At 44.6% G+C, this 15,298-nt stretch overlaps 1 protein-coding gene across 1 annotated transcript in view; it reads right to left on the reverse strand.

Annotated features, from left to right (window-relative positions):
* bmp6 (bone morphogenetic protein 6) overlaps positions 1-14,413 on the reverse strand; it is a 40,549-nt gene extending 26,136 nt beyond the window's left edge. The window contains exon 1 of the mRNA XM_038997651.1: positions 13,534-14,413. Coding sequence (XP_038853579.1) covers positions 13,534-13,939 — 406 coding nt within the window. The 5' untranslated portion in view covers positions 13,940-14,413. The remainder of the gene's footprint in view (positions 1-13,533) is intronic.
* Positions 14,414-15,298: the final 885 nt, after the last annotated feature.

Consider the following 15,298-nt stretch of genomic DNA (forward strand, 5'->3'; position numbering starts at 1 on the left):
TTTCGATGTACCGATTCCATGGCACATGGTTTATGAACTGATACTCAAAACGATGCCGGATTCAAAACTTAGAATTTTTCCATTTAAATTATTATACAAAATTCTTACAACCAAAAGAATGTTATATATGTCGGTGATACAACCTTCCCAGCTTTGCAGATTTTGCTGCGAAGAGACTAGAAGTCTAAGTGTTGTTGTTCATTAGTTTACTCCAGTTGGGGGTATGTAGAAAATAGTTCAAATAAAGAAAAACCCTGGAATGGAGTAGCTGTCCAAACTTTTGACTGGTACTGTATATATTTAAAAAAAAAATTTGGGGGGGGGATTGGAAATGAGGCAGAAGCTACAATCTATCTGCAATATTAAAGCTGATCTACCCCCCCCCCCCCCCCCCCCCCAATTTTATTTTTTAAATAATAAGTTGTTTGGTGCAGTATTTCTCATGTCATTATTTGGGTTGTTGTATAAAAACAATTACTCTCTCGTTGAATGACAACAAACAGTTATTTGAAGAATATCTACCAACGGAGGGGCGTAGACTTCGGCTACCGAATTTCGCCTTGCCTTGAGAAACAAAAACGTCACAAAATGTCGTCATAATATATGCATGAACTGTTTCGGATGGGAAGTATGCGAACACCTTTACACACACAGGAAACCAACAAGATCTTATTCACATCAGCAGCCCGAATGTTGACGTGGCCTCTGACGCCTCTTGACAGTGAATGGTTCATTATCGGGCACGCACGCACGCACACACACACACACACAAGTTGTATTGAGAATTGCAGCTCAGAGGTCAGCCTGAGGTTCACACTAGTGACAGCTCTTTCAAGGGGAGAGGTCAGGGTATTCCAAATCTCACTTAGCACCCATGGGTTTAAGATGGAGGCTTGAAATGCAATTGATGGTCTGTTGAGCACTTCCATCTTGTTTAAACTGACCTGAGCTCTAGAGGGAGAAGGCATGAAGGGGACATTTGAGTTGCTTTTCCTGAGAGCATTCCAGAAGATGTAGCATTAAGAGAGCATTAGCAACATCTTGCTAACAGTAGGTGATGGAAATACAGTAACATGTGTAGGGTCAATAGGGGAGAGTTAGGGTGGACTGACCAGATGCACACCTCCAGCACAGAGACCGTGGTCACATGCTGTAGCACAGAATGTGGCCACAAAGCCAGTGCGAGTGTATGCACACACACACTCGTAACCCCCACACAAATGACTGCATTTACAAAGGACCGTTGATTTAAAAAATCGCAACTGACTATAAATGTCGATGATCCTGCTGCACTGGACACCTGAGGTCTTTAGTATCCACATACAAACACACACCGCCACGCACACACACATACAGTGGGAAAGTACACTGAGCAGCCCTAGAGACAGTGGTGACTTGTGAAAGTATGCTGCAGACGTGAGAATGGAATGTCTCTGATGATTCACCAAAATCTGGTGGGCGATACGACCGAGGGAGAAAGAGAGAGACACAGACAGAAAGGGACAGAGAAGAAGAAGGGGGGTCTTGGAAAGGTATTATTGCTGTCTGTTCTCTCGTTTCCACCTGCGCAACATGTGGCTTCAGTGTCCTGGTGCTATTGCCATTAGCCCCCACACAGTATGGACGCTCTAGTAGTAGGAAATGACTGAGGAAACTAAATGGGACATGCAACTCCAGGACAGGGAGGGAGAGAAAGAGAAGGAAACTAAGAAAAGAAACCAAAATCAGGAAGATTAACTTAAATTAATTGAGGTCTGTTTTTGAATGCAGGAAAAGTAAAGGTTAAGGAACCACAGAAAATAAGAAAAAGAGAGGGAGGGAGCTGAGAGGACAGAGGAGAGAGTGTCTGCAGTGTTAAGAAGACTAGACTGGCGTTGAGGGAGAGGTGGGCGGGTGGCTCTGTGGTCAGTGGTCAACGGCGTCTCTCCCTCTAAATGTTTTCCATCCAATCCCCTGGAGGGAGCACGGCAGTCGCCTTCCATTTAATCCCTCTGGCCGCATCCAGTCCTTTCCCTCAACCGCAAAGAAAAACAAACGCCGTCTCCCCCACAGCACTGCTCATCAGGGCACTGGCTAGCTAGTAGTTACACACCTCCACTACCCCCTCCCAAACCACGGGGGCGCTGTAGCAAAACGTGGTGGTTAACACCAAATCTGAACAGCACCTTTGTGACCCAGATAGCAGGTCTCTGAAAGCTCAAAGCAACTTTGGGGAGGTCTGTGTGTTTTTTTAATTATATTTTTATTTCACCTTTATTTAACCAAGTAGGCCAGTTGAGAACAAGTTCTCATTTACAACTGCGACCTGGCCAAGATAAAGCAAAGCAGTGCGACAAAAACAACACAGAGTTACACATGGAATAAACAAACGTACAGTCAATAACACAATAGAAAAAATAAAAATGTATATACAGTGTGTGCAAATGTAGTAAGTGTCAAAGCCAACGAGTTTCTGCAGAGTAACGGTTTGACAACATGAGGGTTAAGGGGAGAGCTATCTCAGTAGTGTTCAGTCAGGGTTGCCCAAATCGGCAGGGGAGAGGGGTTTTCTTGGGGTACCACCACTCTGATGGAGAATAAAGCGGTTTGGATCCATTTGGATAATGTTGTTTTAAAACCCAGTTTCTAATTATAGCTGCAAACTATATAGCCCACATCTCATGTTTTCGTAGAAGTAGAATGTTGATTACAAATCCATGACTTGGAGTGCAGAGAACATAGTTTGTCACATTACGACTGTGAATAAACTACACTTGACCTGAGGCATGTAATATGCATTATTGTTAGCCACAATGGAAAACAACTTGGAACTTCACACAACCCAAAACAAGAGCTTGGGTTAGAATCCAGCCAACAGTTCAGACTGTAAATCTACTCAACAATCCACTTTGTCGTTAAGTCTCTCTAATTTGCCATTCATTCAGGAATGAGCTGCCATACCCACATTGCATAGCTGTGAACTAAAGCGAGATAAAAAAAATAAAAAAAATTGCACAAGCCCTTCAATTAAATAGGACTTCTTTGCACCCTTTCAGACAGACCAGACGCAAAAAAAATATTCTAAAGACGCCTCCAATGATTAAACCAATAAAAATGAAGCACAGCCCAAGGCATGTGAAGAATTCATATCGTGTTTATGTAATTATATTCTCTCTTGCCTCCATCTCAGATTTGATGGCTCCTGAGGGGGGGCTCTCACACATCCCAATGCCTTCCCGCTTTCACTAATTGCTCCAGTGTTCATAATTAAAGGTTTGTTCGACTCCTGTTTCTTGGGAAACTCTCTGGGCTTCACATGGTGGGCCCAATTCTTCTAGAACCGCAGCACATAATGAAACAAAGCCAAAGAAAAATACATTTCTCAAAGTAAAAAAAAGAAAAAGATCTGCTCTAGTCTAAACATAAAAGCTCCTGGGCTTCCATTCAACTTCAAACTCTATTTGTTGGTATTAGGAGCCATGCAAAAACTAATCTCTTGGAAAAACATCCTTTCTTCTATAAAAGTTTAGACTTTTCGCAGTATCCTCTCAGCAGGATACTGTTTGGAGTTGGTGGTTGTATCCATCTGCCTAAGGAGCTGCCTGTGGCGCTCCCCGAGGGGCCGCCACGCTCCACTTCCCCCAGGGCTTGTTTCCACGTCCTGCTGGCCTGATGGGGTTTGTTGTAAGGCAGCTGGGAGGCAACTAGATAGGGTTCAAAGTGTGGGGTGAGAGTGGGGGTTTGGGGGGGGTCCCTGAACACTTGTCCCCGTCTCTGATCCTCTACTCTGACCGGAGCCTGCATCAAAGCCTGCCCGCCAGGAGACACCGGCCCAGGCATGGGTCACTGGCGGGATCGGGGGTTTACGACGGAGCCGTACCCGCGCGCACAGCCACATATGCACGCACACACACACTCACAGCCCCCACACACCTCTGCCCCAAAGTCAGAGTACACAAATGTGAACATGGATGGGCAGACCACTCCACCATGGCGAGGATATGAGGCAAGGAGACCATCCTTTGCAAAGAACATCCTACACCATCTGCACTAGAAGAAGAGCCTTCAAGCCAAGACTGGCCAGCTATTGGCCCATCAGCCCACCAGGTTACGTAATGACATCACTCAGGAAGGAATTCCACATTGGGGCATCAGTCCCCATTAGAATCCTATTCTGACTATAATCATAATCCTTTAAAAAGGAATACTGAGTCCGATCCAAACCCCTGACAGGCAGCGTCTAACGTCTACTGTCCGGGCCTATTTTTCCACCGGCAAGTCCGTCAGCGCTGCATTCCACACGAATGCCCAGAAAAAAATTACATCTGGACGCACATCTCAGGTTTTAAAGTCCCGGGGTCCTCAGAAGGCACGGGTAATTTGTGATAATTGCAGCTTTGCGGGGGCTCTGCTAAAAGATGTCCGGGTGCTGCCTGCCCACGGCCTTGAATGTAACCAAAAGAGACTATCAGGAGCCCCAATCGGCAGACTGCTGAATGGTAGCAGTCATCCCCCTCATACCTGTGTGTCATTGGGAGATTTCATTCCCATTTCTTCAACAGCTCTCAGGACATAACTACTGTACACTGCTGAGAGGAAATTATTCTGTGTGTGTGTGTTGTTCGTGTGTGTGTGTTCGTGTGTACGCTAAAGGCCTCAGGTGTCCACAGAGCAGGCTCATTGACATTAATGGTCAGCAGTGATTTTTTTTCAACAGGCCTTGTAAAAGCAGCCATTCTAATTCGCTACCCAATGTGAGCCAATGACCTGTCAACAAATAGGGTAACATCTTTTTTCTAATTGAGAAGGAAATTCCATAAAAATCGGGGCAATGGTCTGGAAAATAAACACTCACATTCTTTTCCACTTTTTGACTTATAGAGACATGAATGAAAGCATCAGAAGTACAGCTAAGGTATAGCTGATATAACAGTGTTAGGGCAGACTACAGTATATTCTACTGCTCTGCATTGGCAGTCTCACAGAACGGGATCTTCTCATACCATCCTGCATGTGTCTCCTCCCTGACATCCCAGGACAGGGGCCGGAAAAACCGCTGGATGCTTTCACTCACACACAAACAAGAAAATAAACCCAACCAAACATTGGTAAACAAAGTGAGAGCGATATAAGGTTCTTGGCTGGTGGTTGTACACAAACGCGAGAGCGACAATACTGAGGTCAGCATCACTATTATCCAACATATTGCAATACATATTACAGACATGCATAGTATACACATAGAAGTGTTTACATGGCTCTTATCCTGTCCTTATAGTTCACTGTCCCTTGGTAGCTATAGGATACAGGGACAAACCATCTGTGTGGGCCAGAGGGGTGTCCCAAACTGCCTTTCACTTAGCCCAATGCATATCTGCTCTCTGAAGCTACGCCAAATACATTTGAGACTCATAATAATCGTCAGCTAAAAGGATACCATCAATGTCCAACTTTATCGGAGAATCAATGGCCATCCGATTTGGAGATCTTTAAAAAGCCTCTGATCTCATTTCTTCCACTAATGTAGGATTCTCTGTCCTTGATGTTTCGGTCAATTTCCTCTGAAATTTATAGGCTACTGACGGCGAAGGCTACTTCTTTCCTATGGGCCAAACTACTGACCCTCTATAAAAAATGGCTCCCTTGCTACTTCTCAGTTTGGCTTCCATTAGTACAAACTAAATATAAACAGAGATGTACTTCGTTGTTTTTTATGTACTTCTCCCCCAAATATGTACACTTGTAATTTTCACCAGTGTTCTTTTTTCATACTCTGCCAAGTCTGTGATGATTATTGTCAAGGTTCTCTTATATTGGCCTTTCAGGCTTTGTGGAATGCCATTTGAGAGCTGGTCCCTAGGGAGTGTGTGTGCGTATACATCTGCACACATGCGTGTGTACTGTATGTGTATGCGCACACATCTCTGTGTGTGTGTGAGGGGGCAGCGGGACCGGGTGGGGAGACCTGCTATAGTGATCTGGTGTCTGCTGTAGCAGGTGTGTGTCTGAGCGCTCGGCGGGCCTCTGCACTCCGATTTAGAGGAGGAAGCTTGTGTCAGACGGACGAGATGGATTTCTCCTGAGGGATCCGATAAATAAGGAAAAAATATCTTTGAAAAAGGAAACGCAGCTGTTTCCAAAGGAGAAGTCAAAATATTGGTGGCTTGCATTCCACAGCCGCAAGTTAGAAGGCCAGGGTATCTCTCTCTCTATCCCCCCCCCCCTCTCTCTCTCTCCCTGACTGGTATGAGGGTTGAGGCTCAATGCTATTCCCATTGGAAACTCTGAGTAGACCACAATGCCATTCAGTGGCTCAAAACAAGAGCACATGATCCGCTGATAAATCAGAGCAGCTCCATTGTTCCCCCATGTTGTTTTTTTATGTAAGATACACAAATTAAACACAGCGACGTGGTCAGGGCCGGAGATCGTACTAAGGCCTGAACAGAATCTAGGATAAGTACTACGATAAGTACCTGCACAGGTCTGTCAGTAAAAATGTCAGCATGGTAGTCAACATTACAAGAAAATATTCTATGGGGTTCTCAAGAAATTCACCAGCCATCTGGACATGTAATACCAAATGAAGGTGCTGTGGCCATGTAAAAAGGCTCAACACTCCCTCTCTACTAATTGACAGAGCGAAACATGACACAGACATAACCATGGAGACCAACCGACGGGGGGAATTCCTTACCCTGCTTTAATACTGGCCATATGATTTAAAAACGCACTCCAAAATGGAGGGTCCCCCCAAAAACACTTAAGTGCTCCCATAAATCAAAAGTTCCAAGTTCCAACCCTCCAGACCTGACAAGTCAGACAGAGAGGGGACAGCAGGCGAGCCCCACTGAGAAACTCAGCTCACACGTTTTCTATTCTATTCATTAGCAGCCAGGATTTAGGATACATACCTCCCCAGGCTACAGGACAGGGGTGTGAACTTTGAACAATACAGGGTGTTTTGGGTCCGAGGGCGGGTAAACAGTCTGAAAGCAGCCTAGACAGTGACCTGACTAGTGGAATGCGCCAGTGGGAGTGTGGCTATGATCTCCATCCCTCCCCTCAGCTCAGGGAGCTCCCATCTCGCCTTGTTTTCGTGCCTGTATCGTGTTTGGAAAGCCAGCCCCTCAGCTCGTCTGGCCCTCATAAATTTGTCAGCGGCGGCCCGTTTGAAATAGAGGGGCTGCTTGTGGAGGTTGGAGGGGTTGGAGTGTTCGGAGCACGCGGAGGCCCTGATTCTCCCTGTGTTGTTGTTTCAGGCACGTCCTCTTTAAAGCTCGGACCGGGAACACTGAACACGGATGGGTAGCAATGGTCAACCCTGTCCTATCTCCACCCGCGGACGTCTTCCATTGAGTGTCCTGACCCCTCTCCTTCCTCTTGACCCTTCCAGGCCACAGAAACACTTAAATCACCCATGGCCCCAGTGGTCTGTCCCTCTCAGCTCTTTGTGTCCATGTCTCTGTCTTCGTGCCACATCTGGGTATGTCCTCCTTTGCCTTTTGTTGGCTGGAGATAAATCCTGCTCTTTTCTGTATTGGACAGAACAAAGCTCCATGTTGGAATGTGACAGGCAGCCTGTCATTAGTTAGACATGACGTTTACACACATACATCTCTTCTTTAGTGGCCGTCTCTGTTGACCGTGTTTATTGTTAAGCACATTTTATGAAGTCCTGATCATTTGGATAGCTGCCTGGAATTGCATCTCACAGAGTAACCAATATCCACCATAATTTATCATCCTAACGTCTGTGTGTGTGATTTACAGAATAACACAAATGCAATTTCGATACCTCCCTGAATCAATTTGATATCAATGATATCATTCGCATCTCTTCTGCTGTCTGCAGGATGTCAAGCTTGAAAAGCAAGCAACAAAGGAGATTGATGAGAATAAACCTAAGGCGTGTGTGCGTGCCTATGTCTGTGTGTAGGCATACGTACCTGCGTCTACGGATGTGTTTGTACGTATCTGTACGCTACTGGCCAGGATAGCAGGAGGGCTTTCATGTGTGTGTGTATATTTCACAGCTGCTACGCATCAATATATCAGTGCTGTGTTGATTCAGGAAGCGCTAACGCCACCCAGGCGTCAATAAGTCCTCAGCAGGGGAGGTAGTAAAGGCCTAAGGAGCAGGAGAGGGGGCGTTCAGAAAGAGGGGTGATGCTGTTTTCACCCTCCAATCAACAAGGAGCAGGAGAGGGGGCGTTCAGAAAGAGGGGTGATGCTGTTTTCACCCTCCAATCAACGGCCTTTGCCCCCCCCCCCCCCCCCCCCACTCCGCTTTGCTTAGAGAGCAGGTGAAAAGGGAATGTATCACTTGTTACACCAAACGTGTATCATATAGGATAATTAATCTAGAAAATAGTTGATTCAGCAAACTGGAAGCAACGTTTCTATCACCAGGGTAGACTGTAGTACTCCTATCTGTATTTCTGGCCTAGGGAATCGTCTGGTCTCTCTCTCTCTCACTCTCTCTCTCTCTCTCTCTCTCAAACACACACACACACACACACACACACACACACACACACACACACACACACACTATCTCCTTACTAAAGCCCTCTCTAAAAGAACCAGCAGGGAGTCAGCAGGTCAGAGGTCATAGCAGAAGCAGGCCGACTGTACTCCACTCTCTTCTTGGCCTCTGACACCACTGCAACAGTTGCAAGAATGAGCCGTAAGGGAGATTTGGGTCTGTCCTCGAGATATAGCAGAGCAAACATTCCTGCATGCCAGCACACGACGTGATAAATGGGAGAAGAGCGGCCCGTAATCAGATGTTCCGTCGCAGTCATCTGCGCTCCTTGACAGATGGTTAACTGCCGGAGTGTGCCATGTACCACGCTCTTATCTCCTTCCTCTCCCATCCCACACTGTCCCACCGGGAATAGGAATGTCTGTAGAATTTTCAGAGCGGGACTTTGAAAAAATAAAGTATGGAACATGGCATTCTTAACACGTATAAAGACCAATCGTGACAGCCATCTTGTCAAGTTAGAGAGTAATGGCGTGAGAGGGAGTGATACCATCAGGTTTTTTAAGAGTAGGGTGTGACAGAAACTTCTTCAAGTGTAAACAGAATGCCTTCTTAAAAAGTGTTATCTTGGGCCTCCCGGGTGGCGCAGTGGTCTAGGGCACTGCATCGCAGCGCTAGCCGTGCCACCAGAGACTCTGGGTTCGCGCCCAGGCTCTGTCGCAGCCGGCCACGACCGGGAGGTCCGTGGGGCGACGCACAATTGGCCTAGCGTCGTCCGGGTTAGGGAGGGTTTGGCCGGTAGGGATATCCTTGTCTCATCGCGCACCAGCGACTCCTGTGGCGGGGCGAGCGCAGTGCGGGGTATAAAAATAAATAAAAAATGTGAAAGTGTTATCTTTCTACCTTGGGGTCATCTCATCTCTGGTGTGTGTGTGTGTTTAAGATTCAAAGTGTTCTCTAAGGCATTTCCTGCACATAGGCCTACTGCGGGACAGAAAGTAGCCTTTTAAGGGGCTGAACTTAAAGTTTTAAAACGAGGGGATAAATGTAACCAAAAACAAACCATAAACATTATTTTGGCTTTCATAAGTTTTATTTTGGCTTTCATAAGTTTTACGTATCAAACATATGATGCTTCCACTCTTAACATGGGACCAATAAAGTTCCAATGAAGTGCCCAAGATACACAAACGATTCCACATATTGAGTTACCGCATTTAAAGAGCTTCCTTTTCCGCTGTTTGGACTGTATTGGACATGAGGCTCTTTGGCAAAACATACAGCCGCTTCATAGAAACAAACAGTTTGATAGAGGAAACGTCTCCAGAGTCTGGTTGTTATAGCTTTTCTAGACAGTATGGAATTGTATTACAGAGCTAGGTGTTAAATCATAACTCCATCCTTTTTGACGTTTATTTATTTGTATCTCTTATTTTCCCTCAACTTCATGGCCTAGATACAATATTTTATTCCACGACAGCATATCTCCAATGCGTCACTTCATTTACTCCTTAAACACTGAACACAAAGCAGGAATGACACGGTTGATTTTGTTTAAGGGGTCTACAAGAAGTTGTTTAGAGGCTTTCGCGGGTATTGGCCAAAGCCGCCCTCGTATCAAACAATTAACTCTTTGATCATTCCCAATTAATTATTTCATCATGCCGTAGCTTTGGGACATGTTCTGGTGCAAAAAGAACACAGCTTACCTGAGATTGAGCTGCTCAGAAATGCACCCAGGCATCGTAAGACAGGAAACACACATTTTAAAAGGCTGGGATTGCGAGAGTAAGCCTGGTATTGTCTAGACCCGGGTAATCTCCTGAAACCCCCCCTAGAAAACCCTCTGTCTCCCAGGTCACCTTTCAAGTGTGGGAGGCAGGCTGCTGGTGCGTTAACACCCGACGCGGGTGGCTATTGACTTAGCTAAGAGGGGCACTGACAGATCCTTCATTGCAGTGCAATGGGGTGTGGAGAGGGGGTTGAACGTAGGCCGGGTTAGGGAGGGTGAGGACCGGCTCATCCGTGAATCATGAAAACCACGGAAGGAGGGCGGCTAAAAACCAACAGCTGCCTGGTTCCGGCAGGTGGAAAATGAAGTTCCAAACAAGACAACTCCTACAAACAGGGATGGATTTTCCTGGATTTTGCTCTTACTTACTGGAAGTCCCCCTTTAGAGGATCTCATAGACAAATATAGAGAGTTATGAGGAGAAACAGGAGATGGGAGTTTTTGGTAGTTATCTCATGCCAAGCAAAGCTCGGGAAGACCTTCACCTGTCTGTGAGGCAAAGTGAATCCATCAGAAATAAGTGAAATTGACATGTTTTTAGACCATGTTTTCTCTTCTTCTGATCGGAAAATGACCCCCCCCCCCCCCCCCCCCCCCGTATGTTTTGGTTTTTTCCCTAGCACGACACAGCTGATTCAAATAATCAAAGCTTGATGATAAGTTGGTTATTTGAATCAGCTGTGTATTGCTAGGGAAAAAAACAAAACGTGCACCCAGGGAGTGCCCCAGGACCAAGTTTGGGAAACCCTGGTTTAGAAAACAGTATTTCACAGAACATGTGACTCAGTCACTTTCCTAGAAGACAGAATGACAGCTCACTCCAAGGGAAAGTCCTTTCTCACAGGACTAAAGCTATCATTTTCAAAATCATCTTCAGGCTGACTAGAGCTGCCACTGACCGGCTGACCGTTGCTACTACACAGCTGTGCATTAAGACAAGTCTGGACTTGTGGTACGACACGATAGACTATGACTCATACTGTACATAGTGTAACACTGTGTAACTGCACCATGCCAGCACCAGGGTAGGGTACCCATCAGGCAAACAGAGTGATGACGATGATCAACACACTATTTTAGGGAATGAGTGGGACGGAAAGGATGTTTCTGTTAAACTAATTTAAGTTCTTTCCTCTTACTTGTGATGAGTCAATATGGGTCGTTGGCATGAGTGGTATTCTCAACGAGCGGATGACTAAACAAGACCTAAACATGAGTCACTGACGAGGAACAGAACGTCTGCTTCACTCTGGCCACACATCAGACAGATGCTGTAGCACCGGAGTGTTAAGGGACTCCTAAATCCATGATCCCCCATGGGAATGCCCAAAATGAGGCCTCTATTAGTAGAGCTGGGTGTGCAGTGGATCAATTGAGACCTACAATGCAAACGTAAAAGGTCAATCACCATATTCTCCAACACCGATCAGATCCGACGGTTGTCCCTATACGATACACAGACTGAAGGCAGACTTGAAAGAAACGAGACCACCCAGACAATAAGCAGCATCCAGTGGTCTGTTTCTCGGCCATCCGTCAGGAAAGAGTAAAATATAGAGGAAAGCGCATTAAAAGCTAATCCGATGACACACAGTAGTCATGCAATGCTTTATTCGCAAAGCAGATGGAGCACCTTGGCCGGTCTAGCATTAATTAGAATCACATTGGAAGAGGAAGCCATCTTCTCCAAGACAGTAACTAAGTAGCAGTACTCTGTTCTATTGGGATGGCAACTTAATCCCTGGGTACAATGAATTTGAGGGAATTGTGAACTGATGTATGGGAGATTATTAATTTAAGTGCATATGCAGATGTGCAACAGCAGCAAAAACCCAAACTAACAGGGACTCGAAACCACTCACCACACTCCAACAGCGGTCAATAGAGTCACTGAGTTACTTGAGAGAAAAAAACACCCTGCAATATCTGGTTTTCATCACTACATGATGCAACTTCACCATTGAACACTCCAGAGGACGATTAAAAAAAGGAAGCTTTTGCTGCTTAGTTTGTTACACGCTCTACTTTGAATTGCATCTCATGATAATCACTTGTGGAATTGTGTGGTTAGGTTTGAGTTCAAAAAAAGTTTGAGAAGTGCCACAGACTTTTTTTTAAATCCCTCTTGGTTCGGACACTTCCGTAGTATTCTCAGACTCAATAATGACAATATGCAAAGAATGGCATCCATCAAGTTTAGCAGCGTTGACCGGAGTCTGGCAGCGCCTCTGTTTATCTTCACGCAGTCTGTTTAGACGAGCTCTGTAAACACTCGCGCGGCTAATGGAAGGAGAGACCGTGGGCTTTATGTTGAACTGTTTATGATGAAAGTATATCTTTATCGTCCAGGGTCTAATTAAAGAAATCCAACGAAGCAACACAAACAATACAACACAGTTCACATATTAAACCGCAATTTATATGGTCAATGCCAAGAATAGGTTTACACAAATACCAGCGTGCTGGTTGTTCTTTTTTGTATTTAGTTTGGTGTGGATACGTTTTTAATTTTCCTCCGTCAGATTTAAATCATTGAACCGATTGCACAGCATTGAGGAATCAGCATTTGGACTAAATTAACCAATGTATCTCTGTGCGTAAATGATCCTCCAGACAAGTCCATAGACAAACAAAGTTAGGAAGCCTAGAGATTAAAAGCGTTGGGCCAGTAACCGAAAGGTCGCTGGTTCGAATCCCCCGAGCCGACTAGATGAAACATCTGTCGGTGTGCCCTTGAGTTAGGCACTTAACCCTAATCACTCCTGCAAGTCGCTCTGGATAAGAGCGTCTCCTAAATAACTAAAATGGAAATGTTACAATTAAGAGAACTTCTGATATTTCAACACAGTATATATAACATGTTATTTTTTATCGAGCTGTCGTTTTTACCACTGATGAGGACTGAGAAGAGTTTAGAGGAGATATGTCCCTGTGGTTGGTGGGAGCACGCGCAATGTTGCAGGCATCCACGGCCCAATACAGGCTCATTGGAATATTGTTGGCACTGGATCGAACACCTGTGAACAACAATTCACACGTAGACTGCAAAGGAACACTTCTGGTCTCTATTTTTTCAGCCTCTGTAGAATTAACTTCACGATAATGCTTTTTACGCACGAGTGTAGTCTACGTCTCCAATTTGCATTTGGATTGAGATTGATATTAAGGACGTATAAACTATTACTTTATTTGACTATTTTTTAACTCCAAATTAGCTAAATGACTATAGTTGAATACATTGCATTTGTAATGATAGAATAATTTAATAACTTACCCAAATTGACAAAGCTCATCACCATGTCGGCGTCATTTAGGAAGGCATTCTCCTGATATGTTGCCAAAGGGGGACCTTGGGTGGTGTAGATGGACTGGTACTGTTCCAACATGCCCTCCACTTCGTTTTTCTCCTCGCTGGATATCGTATTGTAAAGATCCAGCATGAAGAGCGGAGCGGAGTTGTACTTTCCATGTGACAGATGCGGTCTGGGTCTGTGTGGAAGTCCAAGGATGGAGAGGATCTCCTTCTGCATCTCTCTCTTTTCGTGAGTCCGCAACCGCCGGTGAATGAAACTTGGGTGCACCTCGTTGTTCCCATCGAATAAATAATTGCTACCTGCAATAAGGAACATGCAATAAGCGCTCCACCACAAACCCACAAAGGCAAACCAACAGCTTGTCATTGTATGTCCAGTTTGTAGTCAGTGTGTCTCTGACGTACGGTTTCAATGAGTTTCAATTGTGTTTCTTCAAACTAGCTCCTTGTTTTTACTGAAAGCTAAAGTATCTCCTTTGAAATAAATCGAGAATCATTCACGCATTATGCAATATTATCCAACAAAAAATGTTCGTAAAATTGGTCTTCATAATTTCTGAAAAGTCTCCAAGTCCACAGCTCGGCTTTCTGCGTCAAAGGCAGCATGTAAAACAACTTCTGAACGCTTCGGTAAGTCCAAGTCAGACCCAGTCAAAATTAAAAGTTACACGACATGTTTTCTGGTAAAAATATAACTCTGAAAGAAACCATTGTACTCTACTGTATGTATTTAACTTTTAAATACAATATTTCCCAATGTTGCGTAGAAGAAATAACCCCTTAACTTGAAGTTTCCTCAATTCCACCGGTTGAATGTGTATCTGCAGTGTATGTGTCTGAGTTCGGAGTAACGGGCATTAGCAGGTAGTAAAGCGCGTGTAGCCACTGTACCCGCCCAGTTAGTGCGCGCAGAGGATAGGTGGGGCTGATGACATTTGATTTACATGTAGAAAGTGCCCATCAAAAGCTGTACATCTTTTCATACGCATGAGAAATTAAAAATACTTTAATTCATATTTATGACCATTTGTCAGCAATAACCTTCGCACCAAATGTAAAACTTTCTTTGCCGAAAAATAGTGATATATACTATTCGAATAACCTGGACAGGTCATAACGGTCTTATTTTTAAGTCGTTAAAAGGTTTGAGACACTTGTTTCTTAAAGGTCCTCAGGGACTTTCTTTAGGGAAAACTACTCTAGTCCGTTTGGAAATAATATTATATTGGTTATGCACGACCCCTGACGATGAAATGAAAAACAGCAACATCTCAGACACGTTACAATATTACTATAAATAATCCTTATTTTTTATATTTATGCCTTTATGCAAATTGTATCAAATTGTGATCCACGTTTGCTTAATGACTCCATTACACACTTGCTTCAAGAGACAGGGTTCAATACCACACATGGTGCTCAAAATAACTCTATTATATTCCAATAAATGTGTAATGCACCAGACAAATGTAAAAAAAAAAAAAAAAAAAAAGAGAAGCAAACTCCATTATTCATATGCACTATATAACTGAGCAACATTATGTAACTGAGTCATGAGCCTAGTTAAATAAAGGTTAAATAAATAAAAAATAAAGTACTACTTATTTAGGGTGGGGGGGGGTGGAGAGGGAACAGAAGAGAGTGCCCCCACACCCCCACCGCCCCCCTCCATGTTGTGTCTGTCTGTGGGCCCAGATCCCTCTGATAGGAAGGCAGGGTGTCCTTA

Source organism: Salvelinus namaycush, chromosome 7 (genome assembly GCF_016432855.1).
Source record: "Salvelinus namaycush isolate Seneca chromosome 7, SaNama_1.0, whole genome shotgun sequence".
In the NCBI taxonomy this organism is placed as follows: Eukaryota; Metazoa; Chordata; class Actinopteri; order Salmoniformes; family Salmonidae; genus Salvelinus; species Salvelinus namaycush.